The sequence below is a fragment of the Somniosus microcephalus genome, chromosome 4 (genome assembly GCF_052327205.1).
Source record: "Somniosus microcephalus isolate GS21.2 chromosome 4, FLI_Smic_1.0, whole genome shotgun sequence".
NCBI classification, from domain to species: domain Eukaryota; kingdom Metazoa; phylum Chordata; class Chondrichthyes; order Squaliformes; family Somniosidae; genus Somniosus; species Somniosus microcephalus.
In genome coordinates, this window is record NC_140990.1 from 159,123,701 (window position 1) to 159,146,123 (window position 22,423).

The 22,423-nt window shown below is 47.1% G+C and overlaps 1 protein-coding gene across 5 annotated transcripts in view; it reads left to right on the top strand.

Moving 5' to 3' along the window:
* rbm44 (RNA binding motif protein 44) overlaps window positions 1-22,423 on the top strand; it is a 117,493-nt gene that overhangs the window by 57,313 nt on the left and 37,757 nt on the right. For 3 of the 5 annotated variants that reach the window (XM_085985408.1, XM_085985411.1, XM_085985412.1), the window contains one exon: window positions 19,598-19,780. The exons of 1 other annotated variant lie outside the window; for it this stretch is intronic. In XM_085985408.1, coding sequence (XP_085841534.1) covers window positions 19,598-19,780 — 183 coding nt within the window. The remainder of the gene's footprint in view (window positions 1-19,597; window positions 19,781-22,423) is intronic. One more of the 5 variants, XM_085985409.1, reaches the window with a different exon arrangement.

The following is a 22,423-nucleotide window of genomic DNA, read 5'->3' on the forward strand; positions in this document are numbered from 1 at the left end:
AGAAAAAATTTCTCCTCATCTCTGTCTTAAATGGGCGACCCCTTATTTTTAAACAGTGACCCCTAGTTCTAGATTCTCCCACAAGAGGAAACATCCTCTCCACATCCACCCTGTCCAGACCACTCAGGAACTTTTTCAATCAAACCTGCTCCCCCTGTGAACTGTACCCCTTTTAATGGAAGGTTTTGTGTAATATTATCTGATTCCCAAAGGTACCCAAGCAAAATTCTATAATAGCCATGGCTCAGTTGGCAGCACACTCTCCTGAGTCAGAAGGTTGTGGGTTCAAGTCCCACTCCAGAGATTGAGTACAAAAATCTAGGCAGATACTCCAGTGCAGTACTGAGGGAGTGCTGCACTGTTGGAGTTGCCATTTGTTGGATGGGACATTAAACCGAGGCTCCGCCTGCTTTCTCAGGTGAACGTAAAAGATCAAATAGCACTATATTGAAGAAGAGCAGGGGCATTCCCTGGTGTCCTGGCCAATATTTATCATTCAGTCCACAGCACTAATACAGATTACCTGGTCATTATCACACTGCTGTGTGTGGGAGCTTGCTGTGCGCAAATTGGCTGCCGCGTTTCCTGCATTACGACAGTGACAACGCTTCAAAAGTACTTCATTGGCTGGCTGTAAAGTACTTTGGGACGTCCTGAGGTCGTGAAAGGTGCTTTATAAATGTAAGGCTTTCTTTTTCTTTGTTACTACACTGCTTAACCCTAATTAAAGGCTTAATTTGTCTCACATGAAAATGGTTACTTGGTGAGGTAGTGGAAACATTAAAGTATGAAGTCAGTGCCTTCAAGAGAAGAGGAGGGGGGCAAAATTGACAAGAAATGGCGGGAAACCGAATCATTGTGATCCCAATTCTTCTCTAGGTACATCGCTTCACATTGCTGCAGCAGAATAAAAATGCCTGACTTGCAGCTTTTCATGTAACTCTCAGCAGCTCACCACTCTAGCAAAATATCTAATGTACACTGAGCTCCAGCACATATCTGCAGTGGAACATAAAAAGAGCCCCACTTTACCCCTGAAAAGCGACCACAAATTTTTCTATCTACTGAAGACTTGCATTTTTATCGCATCTCATTATTATATATTACGATTGTATTGCCTTGAATATAGAAGATTAAGGGGTGAAGATCTAATTGAGGTGTTTAAAGGATTTGATAGGGTAGATAGAGAGAAACTATTTCTTCTGGTGGGGGAGTCCAGAACAAGGGGGATTAACCTTAAAATTAGAGCCTGGCTGTTCAGGTGATGCAAAGCAATTATTCACACAGAGTAATGGAAATCTGGAACACTCCCCCAAAATGCTGTTGAGGCTAGGGGTCAATTGAAAATTTCAAAATTGAGATTGATAGATTTTTGTTAGGTGAAGGTATTAAGTGATATGGAACCAAGGTGGGTAAATGGAGTTAAGATACAAATCAGCCATGATCTAATTGAATGGTGGAACCAGCTCAAGGGGCTGAATGGCCTACTCCTGTTCCTATGTCTCTACATCATCGAATGGTTCAGTTAAATGACATTGTGCAGTTCCCATTGTTATGATGGCAAATGTAGCAGCCATTCTGCACTGAGCAAGATCCCACAAACAGTAATGACATGAATATCCTTAGTTAATCTGCTTCTAGTGATGATAGCGGCTCTTCAAATTGTGGTGCAGGATTTTTAATATCCACTTGAACCACGGGAGCAGTTACCTGGGTCTAAATTTGACATTGAAAGATGACACCTCTGACACTACGGCAATCCCTCAGTGCTGCATTGAAGTGTCAACCCGGATTATCTGCTTAACTCCTGGAGTGGGGTATAGAAACATAGAAGATAGGAGCAGGAGTAGGCCATTCGGCCCTTCGAGCCTGCTCCGTAGCTTGTATGAAGCTACAAGCTTCTGATTCAGGTGTCCGTGCCAGCAACTGACTCAAGCTGGCAATGATTTATCCAGTTCTGTCGATAATGGAAAATTTGAAAGCCCTGAGCAGTTTTAGCTAAGGAAATGCATGATCTAAAGATCTGTGATTGATTGCAACTCTTGCTTCCTTTACTAATGCAATGTGGGTGTTAAATTTGATGAATCTTAGCATCCTATTCAACCCCGAGCTGAGCCTCGGACCCCATATTCTCCTCTCCGTCGCAAAGACTGCCTACTTCCACTTCTTTAACCTCACCCGTTTCTGCCTCTGCAACAGTCAATCTGCTGAAACCTTGATTCATGCCATTGTCGCCTCCAAACTCAGCTGTTCAATGCTCTCCTGGGCAGTCTCCCATTCTCCAGCCTCTGTAAACTGCAGCTCAAAACTCTGCTGCCCATATTCTGTCCTGCACCAAGTTCCAATCATCCAGCTATCCTCGCTGACCTACATTGGCTCCTGGTCCTCTGATGCCTCAAATTTAAAATTCTCATTCACGTGTTTTGATCCCTTTGTGGCCTCACCACTCCCTATCTCTAGCTTCTTCCAGCCCTATAATCCTCCGGGAACTCTGCGTTCCTCTGTCTCTAGCCTCTTATGCATTCTCCATTCCTTCCCACACCATTGGTAGCCACATATTCAAGCATCTAGGTCCCACACTCTGGACTTCCCTTCCTAAACCCTCTGACTCTCCACCTTCCTCCTCCCTGCGACCTCCCTTAAAATCTATCTCTAACCAACCGTTTGGTCACCCCCAATATCTCCTCCTTTGGCTTATCCTTCTCTTCCTCCTCATCCTTCGCGACCTGTCTGCAGTCTTTGCATGATTGACCACATCATCCTCCTCCAATGACTCTCCTCTGTTGTCTAGCTGGGTGGGACTACCCTCGCTTCATTCTTTTTATATCTATCCTCTATCCAGTCTTATATAGACAATCACCTGCAGTGGCTTCTCTTCCCGCTCCTGTACCGTTACCTCTGGAGTTCCCCCAAGGATCTCTTAACCCCCTCCTATTTCTCATCTACATGATGCCCTTCGGCGACATCATCTGAAAACACATTGTCATGTTCTACATGTACGCTGACGACTACCCCATCACAACCTCTCTCGACCGCTCCACTGTCTCTGATTTGTCAATTGCTTGTCCGACATCCCATATTGGATGAGTAGAAATTTCCTCCAACTAAATATTGGGAAGACCGAAGCCATTGTCTTCGGTCCCCACTACAAACTCCATTGCCTAGCCAACGACTCCATCGTTATCCCTAGCCACTGTCTTGAGGCCTCCCACCTTGCACACTCAGTAAACTTGAGCTCATCCAAAACTCTGCTGTCTGTCTCTTAACTCGCACCAATCACCCATCACCCCTGTGCTCACTGACCTACATTGGCTCCCGGTCCGGCAACACCTCCGTTTTAAAATTCTCCTCTTTGTTTACAAATCCCTCCATGCCACTCCCCATCTCTCTACCCTCCTACAGCCCTCAAAGATCTCTGCACTACTCCAATCCTGGCCTCTTGCAATCACCGATTATAATTGCTCCACCATTGGCAGCTGTGCCTTTAGCTGCCTGGGCCCCAAGCTCTGGAATTCCCTCCCTAAATCAATCAATCTCTCTCTCTCTCTCTCTCCTCCCTCTCTCCTTTAAGACACTCCTTAAAACCTACCTTTGACCATGTCACCTGTCCTGATACTTTGTGGCTTGATGTCAAATTTTGTTTGATAATGTTCCTGTGATGCGCCTTTGGGGCGTTTTACTAATGCAAGTTGTTGTGTCCATTTTTAAAATTTTTGTGAAGCGCCTTGAGACATTTTTCTGAGTTAAAGATGCTGTATCCTGCCCTAGCCCTGAACTCTCATCTTTCTCCAGTTTTTCTCTGATCTCCCCTCATGACCTCTTTGCACTCCTCTTGTCCATGAGACCCACCTCCTGCTCCCTCGAACCTATTCCCATCAAACTGCTGACCACCCAACTTCATTTTCTGACTCCCATGTTTGCTGATATTGTTAACTGTGTTCTCTCCTCAGGTACTGTCTCCCTCTCCCTCAAATCTGCTGTCATCACCCTGCAAAAAACCAACCCCTGCAAATTATCGCCACGTCTCCAACCTCCTTTTCCTCTCAAGTCCTTGAACGCGTTGTCGCCTCCCAAATCCGTGCCCATCTTTCCCGCAATTCCATGTTTGAATCCCTCCAATCAGGTTTCCGCCCTTGCCACAGTACCGAAACAGCTCTCATCAAAGTCACAAATGACATCCTTTCTGACTGTGACAAAGGTAAACTATCCCTCCTCGTCCTTCTTGGCTTATCTGCAGCCTTTGAAACGGTTGACCACTCCATCCTCCTCCAACGCCCCTCCACCGTCATCCAACTGGGTGGGACTGCTCTCGCCTGGTACTAGCAAAATTAATGGGACTAAAAGTCGATAAATCCCAAGGACCGGATGACCTACATCCTAGGGTTTTGAAAGAGGCGGCCATTGGAGTAGTGGATGCATTGGTTGTCATCTTCCAAAATTCTATAGATTCTGTAACGGTTCCTGCAGTTTGGAGGATAGCAAATGTAACCCCGCTATTTAAGAAAGGAGGGAGAGAGAAAACGGGGAATTACAGATCTGTTAGCCTCACATCAGTAGTTGGGAAAATGCTGGAATCTATCTATCTATCTATATATATAAATCGGTACATCTGTCTGTCTGTCATTCTGTCTGTCTGTCATCGCGTGTGCGTCTGTCTGGTATGCGCTCGAAAGTTACAGGGCGTACCTACACGCGCGTTACCTCCAAAGAAAGCTTACGCTTCCGAGACGGTTTTAAGCGTATTTACGTTTCGGCCGGGCTAAAATCGCGCCCGCGGTATCCCAAAAACCTTCAACATTCCGCTCATTAGCATCTCATTATCCGCTCATTAGCGACAGAGTGACCTCGAGCTCGACCAATCGTACGCCGGGTTGCTGGCATGTGCCGCCGGGCCAATCGGTGCGTGTGTGGCCGGGCCTTATCGTTCTGAACCGAGGTGAGTCGCCGCCATCTTGATTCCAAACTTTTCCTTGCTTTTTCCCCGCTTTCTGTATCTTTAATAAAAACGTCGCTTTTAAAAACACATATTGTTTTTAAAAAAAATGATTTAGAAACGAATTAACTTATCTAATCTCATTAATTTTCCTACCTTTCCCCGTTTTTCCAGGTAGGCCTCGAAGCCTCGGCTTCTCCTTCGCACCCACGCCCGAGCTAGGCACCTCCCGGCCCCACTCGAAGGCTGGAGGGCCGAGCCTCAGCCCAGCGCCGCTAGGGTGCGCGCGCAGCAGGAGCTGAGACGCGGCGTCTCTCTCTGGCTCGGCCGGGGGGGCGGGGCTTGCTGAGCGTCAAGCGTTACCCTGGCAACCGGGCCCGCCGGCCGTCTCGCACAGCCGCAATCGGCGGTCTTCACCTCGGGGGGGGGGGGGAGCCCGCGATCCTCGGGGGGGGGCCCGCGCCCCCCCCCCCCGCGCCTCCCCTTCCCTTCCCCTCCCTTCCGCCCCCCCGCCCTCCCTTCCCCGCCCTCCCTTCCCCCCCCCCGCCCTCCCTTCCCCCCCCCCGCCCTCCCTTCCCCCCCCCGCCCTCCCTTCCCCCCCCCGCCCTCCCTTCCCCCCCCGCCCTCCCTTCCCCCCCCCCGCCCTCCCTTCCCCCCCCCCGCCCTCCCTTCCCTTCCCCGCCCTCCCTTTCCCCCCCCCGCCCTCCCTCCCTCCCCCCCCCCCCCCCCCCAGTCGCTCGCTCTCTCTCTTTCTCCCCCCCCCCCCCAGTCGCTCGCTCGCTCTCTCTCTCTCTCTCTCCCTTCCAACAACAACATGCCCTCGAAAAAGCCTCGGCACCGCCAGGCACTTCAGCTAGTCTATCTATATATATAAAAGGATACATCTGTCTGTCTGTCATTCCGTCTGTCTGTCTGTATTGAATTAACTGGAAAGTTATAGAGCGTACCTACACGTGCGTTCAACATTCCGCTCATTATCCGCTCATTAGCATCGAGTGACGTCGAGGTCGACCAATCGTACGGCGGGTTCCTGGCGCGTGTGGCCGGGCCCTCCTACGTACGAGTGACGGGACGATTGACCAATCCTACGCTTCGGTGACCTGACGGTCCACCAATCGGTGCCTGTGTGGGCGGGCCTTATCGTTCTGAACTGAGGTGAGTCGCCGCCATCTTGATTCCAAATTTTTCCTTTTTCCCGCTTTCTGCATGTTTCTTTTCAAATCTACATTTCCAGCAAAAAAAAAGTTGTTTTTAAAAGACAAATTGTTTTTTTAAAAAGTTAATTAATTTGTAAATCTTTTGTCTAACCTCTATAATTTTCCTACCTTTCACCGTTTTTCCAGGCCTCAAAGCCTGGGCGTCTGTTGACCAGCCACGCCCGAGCTAGGTGCCTCCCGTCGCGATCTTTGTGAAGGCTGGAGGGGGCGGGCCTGAGCCAAGCGTCGCCACCGCCGCCATCTTAGTAAAGGTGGGCGGGAGTCAGCGTCCGCGTCATCTTCTGCCCGGAGCGCGACTTGAGTCCGGCCGGGCCTCACGCGGTAGGTTGCGCGGCGGCGTCTCTCTGGTCTTGAAGCCGGCTCGGGCGGGGACATCGGGAGATCGCGGGGGCGGGACATCGGGAGATCGCGGGGGCGGGAGATCCGGGGGCAGGACATCGGGGGGCGGGACATCGGGGGGGACGGGAGATTGGGGGGCGGGACATCGGGAGATCGCGGGGCGGCACATAGGGAGATCGCGGGGCAGCACATTGGGAGATCGCGGGGCGGGAGATCGGGGGGCGGGACATCGAGAGATCGGGGGGCGGGAGATAGGGGGGCGGGGCTCGGGGACTCCCCCCCCCCCCCCCCCTCCTCTTCCCCCCCCCCCCCCTTCCTCCTCTCCCCCTCCCCTTCCCCCTCTCCCTCCCCCCAGTCGCTGTCTCTCTTCCCCCCCAGTCGCGCTCTCTCTTTCCCCCCCCAGTCGCGCTCTCTCTTTTTCCCCCCCCCCCCCCAGTCGCGCGCTCTCTCTCTCTCTCTCTTCCAACAACAACATGCCCTCGAAAAAGCCTCGGCACCGCCGGGCACTCCAGCTAGTCTATTATAAAGGATGCAATAACTGGGCACTTAGAAACTAATAGTAAGATTGGGCAGAGTCAACATGGATTTATGAAAGGGAAATCCTGTTTGACAAAACTATTGGAATTCTTTGAGGATGTAACTAGTGGAGTAGACAAAAGGGAACCGGTAGATGTGGTGTATCTGGATTTTCAGAAGGCCTTCAATAAGGTCCCACACAAGAGGTTGGTGAACAAAATTAGGGCACATGGAATTGCGGGTAATATACTAGCATGGATTGAGAATTGGTTAACAGACAGAAAACAAAGAGTAGGGATAAACAGGTCTTTTTCAAGATGACAGGCTGTGACTAGTGGGGTACCGCGAGGAAGGTGCTTGGACCCCAGCTATTCACAATCTATATCAATGATTTGGATGAGGGGACTAAATGTAACCTTTCCAAATTTGCTGATGATACAAAGCTGGGTGGCAGTGTCAGTTGTGAAGAGGCTTCAAGGGGATCTCAACGGGCTCAGTGAGTGGACGAGAACATGACATGGAATATAATGTGGTTAAATGTGAGACTACTTGTCTGACGTACAGTTCTAGATGAGCAAAAATTTCTCCAATTAAATATTGGGAAGACCGAAGACATTGTTCTCGGACACCGCCACAAACTCCGTTCCCTAGCCATTGACTCCAGCCCTCTCCCTAACATCTGTCTGAGGCTGCACCACACTGTTCGCAACCTTGGTGTCATATTTGACCCTGAAATGAGCTTCCAACCATATATCCGCAGCATAACAAAGACCACCTATTTCCACCTCCGTAACATCGCCCGTCTCTGCCCTTGCCTCAGCTCATCCGCTGCTGAAACCCTCATCCATGCCTTTGTTACCTGTAGACTTGACTATTCCAACGCACTCCTGGCTGGCCTCCCACATTCCACCCTACGTAAACTTGAGGTCATCCAAGACTCGGCTGCCCGTGTCCTAACTCGCACCAAGTCCCATTCGCGCATCACCCCTGTGCTCACTGACCTACATTGGCCCGGTTAAGCAACGCCTCGATTTCAAAATTCTCATCCTTGTTTTCAAATCCCTCAATGGCCTCGCCCCTTTCTATCTCTGTATTGTCCTTCAGCCCCACAACCCCCCGAGATACCTGCGCTCCTCTAATTCTGCCCTCTTGAGCATCCCTGATTATAATCACTCAACCGTTGGTGGCTGTGCCTTCTGTTGCCTGGGCCCTAAGCTCTGGAATTCCCTGCCTAAAACTGTCCGCTTCGCTACCCCTCGCTCCTCCTTTAATACGCTCCTTAAAACCTACCTCTTAGACCAAGCTTTTAGTCACCTGCCCTAATTTATCCTTATGTGGCTCGGTGTCAAATTTTTGTCTTAAAATACTCCTGTGAAGCGCCTTGGGATGTTTTACTACGTTAAAGGTGCTATATAAATACAAGTTGTTGTTGTATAAACCACAAATTGTTGGTGGACAGTAAAGAGCTCGAGATGGAGGGAAACTCCTGCAATTGATATTTTACAATCACTAGATAAATATGGATGAGGAAGACCATTCAGCCCAATTTAGCTGATCCATCTAGAAAAACCTACAGTCCTCCCATCACAGCAACCATTGTTTTGTCGATGATTCCAGGCTATTTGCATCTACTGCTATCATATATGCAAGTCCATTCAATGTGTTGATAAATCTTTGTGAAAAATTTCCTGATATCAGTCCAAAACTTTTATAAGCTTGAGGGGTTTAGTTTGAAGTAATGACCTGGATCTGCCTTTTACATACCATTTACAACATTATACGGTTCCCTCAATTGCCTCTTTCAAGGAACAAAAAGCCTCTGTTGAGGCTCAGTTGTTTGACACCAAGGATTGACCCTTCGGTTCTTCTCTGTACTGCTTCCAGGGCTTGGGTGACTCTCTTGTGTCTCAGTGACCAGAACAGTACATGACTTCCTGTGTCTTGTACTCTGGTTTGGTTATATAGTTAAGTATTCAGTTTGCATTGTTGATTGCTGTTTGTAATGCCTGGGCGTGTTAAGCACCAAGTCTACTGAAACCCTATGTAGGGTTTTCTTTCTTTTAGCTCTTTCGGGTACTAGAGGCAAGAATCAACCAAGACTGAAATACTTAAGACATTAAGACACACAGTTTTACAGTTCAAGATACTTGCAATCTTATCCAAGAGCACAACTCCAAAGCAAGGTTGATCAAATCTATTTTCTGGGAGACTCAGGTGGGGGGGGGGGGGGTTAATTCTTCTTTGATATCCTCTGTGCACTGCTTCTTCTGTATCCTAGAAATCACTATAAATTATCTGTTTCTTTGCCATTTTGCTGCTGGCTGAACAGCTTGCTGGTGTTTATGATGGTTTCTCACGGTTTCCAAGGTCCAGACGGCTGTCCTATCACTAAATTATTAGAAACCAACGTCCTTCGAAAGTACAGCATATCTCTTTCTCTGAAGCAACAATAAGATGCATGATATCTTTTGAAATTGACCTAGTTTCCAGCATGCCTTCTGATTTTGGTTAATTTCCATACTCCTTTGCTCTAATGGTATTTCAATACAAATGACCTGTTCCTTTGGTAGGCTATTCATCCCAAACGAGCCCGGCTGTAACTTCATCTTGATTGTGTTTAACTGTAACTGGGTAAGGAAACCTCCTGCTGATTACTGCCTACCGCCCTCCCCTCAGCTGATGAATCAGTACTCTTCCATGTTGAACACCACTTGGAAGAAGCACTGAGGACAACAAGGGCACAGTGGGTGGGGGCCTTCAATGTCCATCGCCAAGAGTGGCTCGGTAGCACCACTACTGACAGAGCTGGCCAATTCCTGAAGGATATAGCTGCCAGACTGGGCATGCGGCAGGTGGTAAGAGAACCAACATGAGGGAAAGACCTACTTGACCTTGTCCTCACCAATCGACCTGTCGCAGATGCATCTGCCCATGACATTATTAGTAGGAGTGACCACCGCGCAGTCCTTGTGGAGACAAAGTCCTATCTTCACACTGAGGATATTGTGTGGATCTACCACCATGCTAACTGGGATAGACTCAACAGATCTAGCAGCTCAAAATTGGGTATCCATGAGGCGCTGTGCAGAATTGTATTCCACCACAATCTGTAACCTCATGACCTGGTCATGAAAGACGCTATATAAAAGCAAGTCTTTTTGTTTCATATCCCTCACTCTAGTATTACCATCAAGCCAGGGAACTAACCATGGTTCAATGTGGAGTGTAGAAGAGCATGCCAGGAGCAGCGTCGGGCGTATCTAAAAATCAGTTGCCAACATGGTGAAGCTACAATACAGGACTATGTTTATGCTAAACAGCAGAAGCAGCATGCTATAGAGAGAGCTTAAGCAATCCCACAACCAACGGATCAGATCAAAGCTCTGCAGTCCTGTCACATCCAGTCATGAATGGTGGTGGACCATTAAACAACTAACGGGAGGAGGAAACATAGAAACATAGAAGATAGGAGCAGGAGTAGGCCATTCGGCCCCTCGAGTCTGCTCCGCCATTCAATGCGATCATGGCTGATCATCCAAATGCAGTACCCTGTCCCTGCCTTCTCCCCATATCCCTTTAGCCTTAAGAAATATATCTAACTCCTTCTTGAATATATTTAATGAATTGGCCTCTACTGCCTTCTGTGGTAGAGAATTCCACAGGTTCACCACTCTTTGGATGAAAAAATTCCTCCTCATCTCTGTCATTCCTGCCATCCCAGGTATCAGCCTGGTGAATCTTCGCTGCACTCCCTCCATGGCAAGAACATCCTTCCTCAGATAAGGCGACCAAAACTGCACACAATACTCAAGATGTGGTCTCACCAAGACCCTGTACAACTGCAGCAAGACATTCTTGTTCCTGTACTCAAACCCTCTCGCTGCGAAGGCCAACATACCATTTGCCTTCTTAACCGCCTGCTGCACTTGCATGCTTACCTTCAGCGACTGGTGCACAAGGACACCAGGTCTTGTTGCACTTCCCCTTCTCTCAATCTATTGCCATTCAGATAATAATCTGCCTTCCTGTTTTTGACACCAAAGTGGATAACCTCGCATTTATCCACATTATATTGCATCTGCCATGCTTCTGCCCAATCACCCAACCTGTCCAAATCATACTGGAAGCTCCATGAATATCCCCATCCTCAATGATGGTGGAGCCCAGCATGTGAGTGCAAAAGATATGGCTGAAGCATTTTCAACCATCTCCAGCCAGAAGTGCCGAGTGGATGATCCATCTCGGCCTACTCCGGAGGTCCCCACCATCACAGTCTTCAGCCAATTTGATTCACTCCATGTAATATCAAGAAATGGCTGAATGCACTGGATACAGCAAAGGCTGTGGACCCCAATAACATCCCACTACACTGGCATCTACCTGACTGTCATGGCCTTGTGGGTAGCGGAGCGGGCCCAGGGGCCGTGTAGCCTGATCCTGCTCCTATTTCGTGTGTCAAATTCTGTTCGATTCAGGTGATGGTTCTGTGATAGTAGATTGGCGGTTAGGATCAGATCAGCCATGATCTTATTGAATGGCGGAGCAGGCTCGAGGGGCCGATTGGCCTACTCCTGCTCCTATTTCTTATGTTCTTATGATGTGGAAAACTGCCCAGGTATGTCCTGTCCACCAAGCAGGACAAATCCAATCGGGCCAATTACCACCCCATCAGTCTACTCTCAATCATCAGCAGAGTGATGGAAGGTGTCGTCGACAGTGCTATCAAGCGGCCCTAACTCACCAATAACCTCACCGATGCTCAGTTTGGATTCCGCCCGGACCACTCTGCACCAGACCTCATTACAGCCTTGCTCCAAACATGGACAAAAAAGCTGAATTCCAGAGGTAAGAGCGGCTGCCCTTGACATCAAGGCAGCATTTGACCGAGTGTGGCATCAAGGAGTCCCAGTAAAATTAAAATCATTGGCAATCGGGGGGAAAATCTCCACTGGCTGGAGTCATACCGAGCACAAAGGAAGATGGTTGTGGTTGTTGGAGGCTAATCATCTCAACCCCAGGACATAACTGCAGGAGTTCCTCAGGGCAGTGTCCTCGGTCCAACCATCTTCAGCTGCTTCATCAATGACCTTCCCTCCATCAGAAGTGAGGATGTTCGCTGATGATTGCACAGTGTTTAGTCCCATTCGCAACACCTCAGATAATGAAGCAGTCTGTGCCCGCATGCAGCAAAACCTAGACAACATTCAGGCTTGGGCTGATATGTGGCAAGTAACGAGTGCCAGGCAATGACAATCTCTAACACTGGAGAGTCTAACCACCTCCCATTGGCATTCAATGACATTACAGTCATCGAACCCCCCCACCATCAATATCCTGGGGGTCACCATTGACCGGTAACTTAACTGGACCAGCCATATAAATACTGTGACTACAAGAGCAGGTTAGAAGCTGGGTATTCTGCAGCAAGTGACTCACCTGCTGACCCTCACCCCCACAAAGCCTTTCTACCATCTGCAAGGCACAAGTCAGGAGTGTAATGGAACACTCTCCACTTGCCTGGATGAGTGCAGCTCCAACAACACTCAACGAAAGTCGACACTACCCAAGACAAAGCAGCCCGCTTGATTGGCACCCCATCCACCACCTTAAACATTCACTCCCTCCACCACTGACACACTGTAGCTGCAGTGTGTACCATCTATAAGATGCATTGCAGAAACTTGCCAAAGCTTCTTCGACAGCACCTCCCAAACCCACAACCTCTACCACCTAGAAGGCCAAGGGCAGCAGGTGCCTGGGAACACTGCCACCTCTCCAAGTTCCCCACCATCCTGACTTGAAATATATCGCCGTTCCTTCATAGTCGCTGGGTCAAAGTCCTGGAATTCCCTCCCTAACAGTACTGTGGGAGTACCTTTACCACACACACTCCAGCGGTTCATGAAGGTGGCTCACCACCACCTTCTCGAGGGCAACTAGGGACGGGCAATAGATGCTGCCCATTGTTTTAATCCTTGTTTTGAAAGCTCTCCATGGCCTCGCCCTCTCCCTATCTCTGTAATCTCCTCTAGCCCCACAACCCTCTGACATCTACGCTTCTCTAATTCTGGCCTCTTGAGCATTTCCAATTTTAATCGCTGCACTATTGGTGGCCATGCCTTCAGTTGCCAAGGCCTTAAGCTCTGGAATTCCCTCCCTAAACCTCTTCATCTCCCTACCGCTCTTCCCTCCTTTAAGACGCTCCTTAAAACCTACCTCTTTGACCAAGCTTATGGTCACCTGCCCGAATATCTCCTTGTGTAGCTCGGTGTCTGTGAAGTGCCCTGGAATGTTTTACTACGTTAAAGGTGCTATATAAATACAAGTAGTAGTTGTTGTTATAGTCAGTTGATGGCCTTTCGCCAGATCACTATCCAGAGGAAATAGTCTTTCCCTATTCACTCTATCAAAGCTCTTCATAATTTAAAAACCTCTTAAACCTCCTCTTAGCCTTCTTTGCTCGAGTACACTGCTCTCTATGGCTTTAATGCCCTTTCTATAATGGGGTTCCACTTGCACACTTCTTTAACTGTGGCCTAACTAACCAATGTTTTATATAAATTCACTATTCTTTACTTTTGTACTTCATGCCCTATTTATAAAACCAATATTGAACTTGCCTTTTTATATGCCTTTCTCTATCTCACTTGCTCTTTCAAGGAATTACATATTTTAATCCCTTGATATCTGTTGATCCACACCATTGTATTGCCATGTTTTTCATATCTTGATTTTCCTCGCGAAATGTATTATCTATCATTTATTGACATTAAATTGCATCTGCCACCTGTCTGCCCACTCTGCTAACCCGTCTGTCTTCCTGAAGTCTCTTGTCATCCTCCTCACTATTCCAAACTTCCTACTTTTGTGTCACCAGAAAATTGAGATTGTGTTCTCTATACCCAAGTCTAAATTAGCTGTGTATATACCAAGAGCAAAAGTGTGTAAGAAAGCTGGGTTTTTGTAACCTGACCAATATATACTGAAGAACCAGATGAATTCATAATACTTTTATTTAACTCCTCACCAAGAAACCGTCTAGTGTTTTGTCTGGCAGTGTAGGTCTAGTGATGAATGATGCCTGACATTTCTGCTGAACTGTCTTGCATTTAATCCAGTTTAATTTACTAGGGCGGTTCGGGAGGATTTAAACTAATTTGGCAGGGGGATGGGAACCTAGGTAGTGGAAAAGAGGGAAGTCATATGAAGTCAGAAATAGATGGTAGAAAGGTGAGAAGCAATAAGCAAAGGAGAGAAACACAAAGGGCCAAACTAATTCATAATGAGAGTGTGAAAAAAGCAAGCCTGAAGGCTTTGTATCTTAATGCTAGAAGCATTAGGAACAAGGTGGATGAATTAGTTGTGGAAATAGAGGTAAACAAGTATGATTTGATTGGGATTACAGAAACGTGGCTGCAGGGTGGGCAAGGCTGGGAACTTAACATCCAGGGATATACAATATTTAGGAAGGATCGGCAAAAAGGTAGGGGAGGTGGGGTAGCATTGCTGGTAAAGGAGGGGATTAATGCAATGGAAAGGAAGGATATTAACTCGGATGAAACGGAATCTGTATGGGTAGAAATGAGAAATAGCAAGGGGAGGAAAACGTTAGTGGGTGTGATATATAGGCCTCCAAATAGTAATATGGAGGTGAGGGAAGGCATAAAAAGGGAAATTAGAGAAGCGTGCGATAAGAGCACAGCTGTCATCATGGGTGACTTTAATTTACATATTGATTGGACTACCCAAATTAGTAAAAATTCTGAGGAGGAGGAATTCCTGGAATGTTTTCGGGACGGTTATCTGGACCAATATGTCGAGGAGCCGACTCGAGATCAGGCCATTTTAGACTGGGTATTGTGCAATGAGAAGGGACTTATCAGCAATCTTCTTGTACGAGGCCCCTTGGGTCAGAGCGATCATAATATGATCGAGCTCTCAGTCGAGATGGAGAGTGAGGAAATTGAATCAGAGACTAAGGTCCAGAACTTAAATAAAGGGAATTACGAGGGTATGAGACGGGAATTGGGTAAGATTGATTGGGTGGTGTTTCTGGGGGGATTGACAGTGGATAGACAATGGCAAGCATTCAAAGATAGAATGGAAGAATTCCAGAACATGTTTATACCGGTTTGGCATAAAAATAAACCTAAAAAGGTGACTCAACCGTGGATAACGAGGGAAATTAGGGACAGCATAAAATCAAAAAAAAAGGGCATATCAACTGGCAAAAAAAAGCACCAGACCGGCAGATTGGGGGCAGTACAGGATACAGCAAAAGAGGACAAAGGGATTAATCAGGAAGGGGAAAATAGAATACGAAAGTAAACTTGCAGCAAACATAAAGACAGACTGCAAAAGCTTTTATCGGTATATCAGGAGGAAAAGACTGGTAAAATCCCAAGTCGGTCCCTTGCAGTCCGATTCGGGAGAATATATAATGGAGAATAAGGAAATGGCAGACCAATTAAACTCATACTTTGGTTCTGTATTCACAAAGGAGGACACAAATAACCTCCCAGGAATATCGGCAAACATAGGGACTAATGAGAGGGAGGAGCTGACAGAAATTAGTATCTCTAGGGATATGGTGTTGGGTAAGTTGAGGGGACTGAAGGCCGACAAATCCCCGGGGCCTGATAAACTACATCCTAGGGTACTTAAGGAGGTGGCCCTGGAGATAGCAGATGCTCTAAGGATCATCTTCCGGAACTCCATTGACTCGGGAACAGTACCCGTGGATTGGAGGGTAGCTAATGTTACCCCAATATTTAAAAAGGGGGGTAGAGAGAAAGCAGGGAATTATAGACCAGTAAGCCTTACATCGGTTGTGGGCAAAATGCTAGAGTCCATTATTAAGGATAAAATAGCGGAGCACTTGACAAATGGGGAAAGGATCGGACAGAGTCGACATGGATTTACAAAGGGTAAATCGTGTTTGACTAATCTGCTGGAATTTTTTGAGGAAGTAACTGGTAAAATAGATGGGGGAGAGCCAGTGGATGTGGTGTACCTTGACTTCCAGAAAGCCTTCGATAAGGTTCCACACAAAAGATTATCATGCAAAATTAAGGCTCATGGGATTGGGGGCAAAGTATTAACGTGGATAGAGAACTGGCTGGCGGATAGAAAACAGAGAGTTGGAATAAACGGCTCGTTTTCGGAGTGGCAGGCAGTGACCAGCGGGGTGCCGCAAGGATCTGTCCTGGGACCCCAGCTGTTCACAATATATATAAATGATCTGGATCAGGGAATTGGATGCAATATTTCCAAATTCGCTGACGACACTAAACTAGGAGGAGGGGTGGGCTCTGATGAGGATGTCAGGAGGCTACAGTGCGATTTGGACAGGTTGGGGGAATGGGCGGATACGTGGCAGATGCACTATAATGTGGATAAATGCGAGGTTATCCACTTTGGGGGTAAAAACAGGAGGGTAGATTATTATCTAAATGGCAATAGATTGGGAGATGGGGAAGTGCAGAGGGACCTGGGTGTTCTTGTGCACCAGTCACTGAAGGAGAGCATGCAGGTGCAACAGGCGATTAAGAAGGCAAATGGTATGTTGGCCTTCATATCAAGGGGGTTCGAGTATAGGAATAGGGATACCTTACTACAGCTGTACAAGGTGCTGGTGAGACCGCATCTGGAGTATTGTGTACAGTTTTGGTCGCCCCATCTGCGGAAGGATGTTCTTGCCATGGAAAGAGTGCAACGGCGATTCACCAGGCTGATACCTGGAATGGCGATTAAATAGTTTGGGCTTGTACTCACTGGAGTTTAGAAGATTGAGAGGGGATCTCATCGAAACATATAAAATTATGGCAGGCCTGGACAGGCTGAATTCAGAGAGAATGTTTCCAATGGCCGGGGAGCACAGAACCAGGGGCCACAGTCTAAAAATAGCGGGCAAATCATTTAAAACAGAGATGAGGAAGAATTTCTTCACTCAAAGAGTGGTGAGCCTGTGGAATTCCCTGCCACAGAGGGCTGTGAAGGCTAATTCAATAAATATTTTCAAGAGAGAATTGGATATATTTCTGAAGGCTAAGGGGATTAAGGGTTACGGAGAAAAGGCGGGGACGGGGTACTGAACTGGTAAGATCAGCTATGATCTCAGACGAAGATCAGCCATGATATTGAATGGCGGAGCAGGCTCGAAGGGCCGAATGGCCTACTCCTGTTCCTATCTCTATGTTTCTATGTTGATGAGGTTACCCTTAAACTATTGAGTAAGTGAATCATCAAGGAAGAAGCCAAACCACAAGTCATGCATGAAATACTGTTTGTTGGTTACAAATCACAACTCAAAATTAAAGTTGGGCACACGAATGCTTAATAGACATGCATCAATGTAATGTTATCGAGCAGTTGAGTAGCAAATCAATAATGAACAGTTACTTCAAACGAATACCAAAGGATACACAGACAATTCAGTGTATCACTGTAAGTCAGCACTAACGGACGCTGGGCATTAACTATAGCAGCGACTAGAGCAAGGTTATAAATTGGTGAGTTTACTTTGTAATTGCTTAGATAGCTGACAGGTTAATGGCTTTGAATAGCCAGTTGATCAAATAGCAGAAGATTATTTGTGATTAACGACATTCAGAGCTTACACAGCCCCATCCTCACGATGGTTGGGTTAATCGCCTCCCAACCCTGATGCAGACTTTGGCTTCTAGAGCATTTAGCCGAGGAACTCCCTTTCAGCAGTGGAGTTACTGTTTCACTTGGATCTTCACTTCCAACTGGATCCACCTTATGCACGAGCAACGATATCCGAGCTAGCTTCACTCTCCTTTCTCTGACCTCGAGCGCTTGTAAAGTTAAGTGACTCTATTCTTCGCCTGCAATTGGCTGGTGCATAACTCTGTATTCTACTCCTTGTAAAGGCACCTTTCTACATCTGCTAGGTAAATTTATTAGTTCATGGGATGTGGGCGTCGCTGGCAAGGCCAGCATTTATTGCCCATCCCTAGTTGCCCTTGAGAAGGTGGTGGTGAGCTGCCTTCTTGAACCGCTACAGTCCGTGTGGTGAAGGTAAAGATTCTTAGAGAACAAAGAGAACCTAAGTGAACTAACAGAGGGAGATACTGCTACTTCTACGAAGACAGAAAGAGACAGCTTGCTATCTCTAGAAAAAAGATGATTATAGATTGACCAACCTGAGGTATATCTTAATTTTAAAGGGAGGTCTCCCTACATTCATGTAACAAATCAAGATGACACTGGTGCCAGAAGGTCTTGCCACCCCCATCCCTCCTCCCGCCAATCAAGCCTGATAAATGTGGAGTCCTGTGGCTGTCACTGAGTTAGAAAAATAGAAATATTACAACACAGAAGGAGGCCATTCGGCCCGTCGAGCCCGTGCTGGTTCTCTGCAAGAGCACCTCAGTTAGTCCCACTCGCCCCCCCTTTCCCCGTAGCCCTGCAATTTTTTTTCCTTCAGGTACTTATCCAATTCCCTTTTGAAAACTATGATTGAATCTGCCTCCACTACCCGCTCAGGCAGTGCATTCCAGATCGTGACCACTCGCTATGTAAAATAGTTTTTCCTAATGTCACCTTTGGATAAAGGTTCATATTATAGGTGTCAAATTCTGTTTGATAACACTCCTGTGAAGTGCATTGGGACGTTTTAGTATGTTGAAGGCGCTATATAAATGCAACTTCTTGCTGAGCTGGCTGAGAGTTCCCAGGTGTGAGGCGGTGCCTCTGCCTGCAGGGGGTGAGCTGCAGTGTCACCGCCTGGCCGCTGGGTGGGGCGCTGGCAGGAGGCGGAGCTGCTGGAAGTGAGGGAGCGGGGAGAGTGCGTTAGTTAGCATGGATGTTCCCCCGGCAACACAGACTTTGTATCTACGGTTTTTACGATCCGCCTCTACTAATCTTGCATTTCTCGAGGTTTTTTTGACAGAAATGGGGAGAGGTAAATCTTTGTATTCCATTACATGTTACCAAAGTGGTTTGAGTTATCGATAATGGTTTCTCGTAAAGGATGCTTTGTAGTATAAACACAATTCTTTCTGGAATCATTACTTGGGAGCTTTTATGGCTTTGATTGTTTTATGGTCTTTAACTAGATTTTATGGCCAAATTGTTTGGAAAACTCCATGGCTAAAAGCCTGGGTGACGGTTAGCTTCCCTTTTTGTACCAAAAGCAGATTTTTGCAGCATTCAGTTCAACAGCTGAACTCTATTTTGTGTGATCAGATTTCAAGCTAAAACTCTATTTTAGGCACACTTTAGGTCATTTTCCCCTCAAAGGCACTTTTCAAGCAATTTACAGGGCACTGTTGCTACAAATAGACTTAGCAACAACCATTAACCCTAACTCTTTACTTTCTGTCCTGCTACTGTTCCTCTTATACCAACACCTGAGCCTTTCTCAAGACTCCTTATCAAAGCGTTCTGAAAATCCAACCAGCTTTGATGTATTTTGATAATCATATTAATGTTTTATTTGAATTTGTGAAATAACCTTTTATATTGATGTTTGGAGATTTTGGTAATTTAGACAAAAATTTACTTTACAGCTCTTAAGTATTTAAATTTTAAATTGCTTTGACTTTCTTTTCTTTTATATGTTTAGTCTCTCAAAAGAGTTTTGCTATCTATTCTGTATATGTAGCCAAGGACCCTGAAGTAACTGACGATTGGTTTGATGCAGAAGAGAATTTCACTGCTTCTAGTGGTTCCAACACCATGCAAGGGAAGGTGAACAATAAAGATGGAACCATGACAGTAGAAGAAGACCAGCCAAGAAGTGATGCATGTAAGAGAAAAAGATCATAACCAAAATACCTTGTTAGAATTTAGGGAGCAAATTGCCAGTAGATTTAGCCCTATAAACTGTTCAAACGAGGCATTATTGTCTGTTGAGGTCATAGAGTTATACAGCACAGAAAGAGGCCCTTAGGCCCATCGCGTCCGCGCCGGCCATCAATCCCTGTCTAATCTAATCCCATTTTCCAGCATTTGGTCCATAGCTTTGTATGCTATGGCATTTCAGGTGCTCATCCAAATGCTTCTTGAATGTTGTGAGGATTCCTGACTCTACCACCCTTTCAGGCAGTGAGTTCCAGATTCTAACCACCCTCTGGGTGAAAAAGTTCTTCCTCAAATCCCCTCTAAACCTCCTGCCCCTTACCTTGAATCTATGCCCCCTTGTTATTGACCCCTCACTAAGGGAAAAAGTTCCTTTCTATCAACCCTATCTATGCCCCTCATAATTTTGTACACCTCAATCAGGTCTCCCCTCAGCCTTCTCTGCTCCAAGGAAAACAACCCCAGCCTGTCCAGTCTTTCTTCATAGCTGAAGCGCTCCAGCCCAGGTAACATCCTGGTGAATCTCCTCTGCACCCTCTCCAAAGCAACCACATCCTTCCTATAGTGTGGCGACCAGAACTGCACACAGTATTCCAGCTGTGGCCTAACCAGTGTTTTGTACAGCTCCATCATAACCTCCCTGCTCTTATATTCTATGCCTCGGCTAATGAAGGCAAGTATCCCATATGCCTTTTTAACCACCTTATCCACTCACACCCATCATAATGAAGTGTTTCGAGAGACTGGTCTTAGCCCACATCAAAGCCAGTGTTCCTGCCTCTCTTGACCAACACCAGTTTGCCTATCGTGCAAACAGATCAACGGAGGATGCAATCACAACTGCTCTACACTCGGCACTGAATCACCTAGATGGTAAGGAGACCTACATCAGAATGCTGTTCATAGACTACAGCTCAGCATTCAACACTATCGTCCCCAACAAGCTGGCCTCCAAACTCTTGGCCTGAACACTTCCCTCTGCAACTGGACCCTGGACTTCCTAACAAACAGACCCCAGTCTGTCAAATTAGGTAACCACACCTCCCGCCCCCCCCGCCCTGACCCTGAACACGGGGGCCCCACAAGGATGTGTGCTGAGCCCCCTCCTCTACTCCCTCTTCACCCACGACTGTGTGGCTGTTAATGGTTCCAACACCATCATCAAGTTTGCGGATGACACCACGGTAGTAGGCCAGATCACCAACAACGATGAGTCAGCCTACAGGGAGGAGGTCCAGCATCTCGTGAAGTGGTGCGCCAATAACAACCTGGCCCTTAACATCAAGAAAACCAAAGAAATCATTGTGGACTTCAGGAAGTCGAAAGGCGGAAGTCACACCCCCATCCACATCAATGGGGCTGTGGTGGAAAGGGTGGACAGCTTTAAGTTCCTCGGAGTCCACATCACGGAAGACCTCTCCTGGTCCCTCAACACCTCCTCTCTGGTGAAGAAGGCCCAGCAGCGCCTATATTTCCTAAGGAGGCTGAAGGGATGTAACCTGTCACCCCTGATCCTCTCTAACTTTTACCGCTGCACTATAGAGAGCATCCTGACAAAATGTATCACAGTATGGTATGGCAGCTGTAGCTACTATGACCGGAAAGCCCTGCAGCGGGTAGTCAAAACTGCCCAACGCATTACCGGCACCCGGCTACTGACCATAGAGCACATATACCAGAAACGCTGTCTACGGAGGTCACGGTCCATCATCAAAGACCCTACCCACCCCAGCCACAGTCTGTTCGCCCTCCTGCCATCTGGGAGATGCTACAGATGCATTCGCACCCGTACGACCAGATTTAGGAACAGCTTCTTTCCCAGGTCTGTCATCCTACTGAACTCCACAAATAAACTCTAAAGCCTGCACATCTGCCAATGCACTTTATTATGGTTATGTTTATGTTAATATACTATAAGCCAAATGTATGTTGAATGTTTAAATGTTTTAATCCAAATGTACACTCTCGGGAGCCGCAAGCCTACATTTCGTTGTACTGCACTTGTGCACTAACCATGACAATAAAGATGATTATGATTTGATTTGTTCTGCTGCCTTCAGGGATCTATGTACATGCACACCAAGGTCCCTCTGATCCTCTGTCTTTCCTAGGGTCTTACCATTCATTGTGTATTCCCTTGCCTTGTTAGTCCCTCCAAAATGCAGCACCTCACACTTTTCAGGGTTAAATTCCATTTGCCACTGTTCCGCCCATCTAACCAACCCATCTATATCGTCCTGCAGACTGAGGCTACCCTCCTCGCTATTTACCACCCCACCAATTTTCGTGTCATCTGCGAACTTACTGATCATACCTTTTACATTCACATCCAAATCATTAATGTAGACCACAAACAGCAAGGGACCCAGCACCGATCCCTGCGGTACCCCACTGGACACAGGCTTCCAGTCACAAAAACAACCTTCGACCATCACCCTCTGCCTTCTGCCACTAAGCCAGTTTTGGATCCAATGTGCCAAGGCATCCTGGATCCCATGGGCTCTTACCTTCTTGATCAGTCTCCTATGCGGGACTTTATCGAAAACCTTACTGAAATCCATGTATACCACATCCACTGCACTACCCTCAT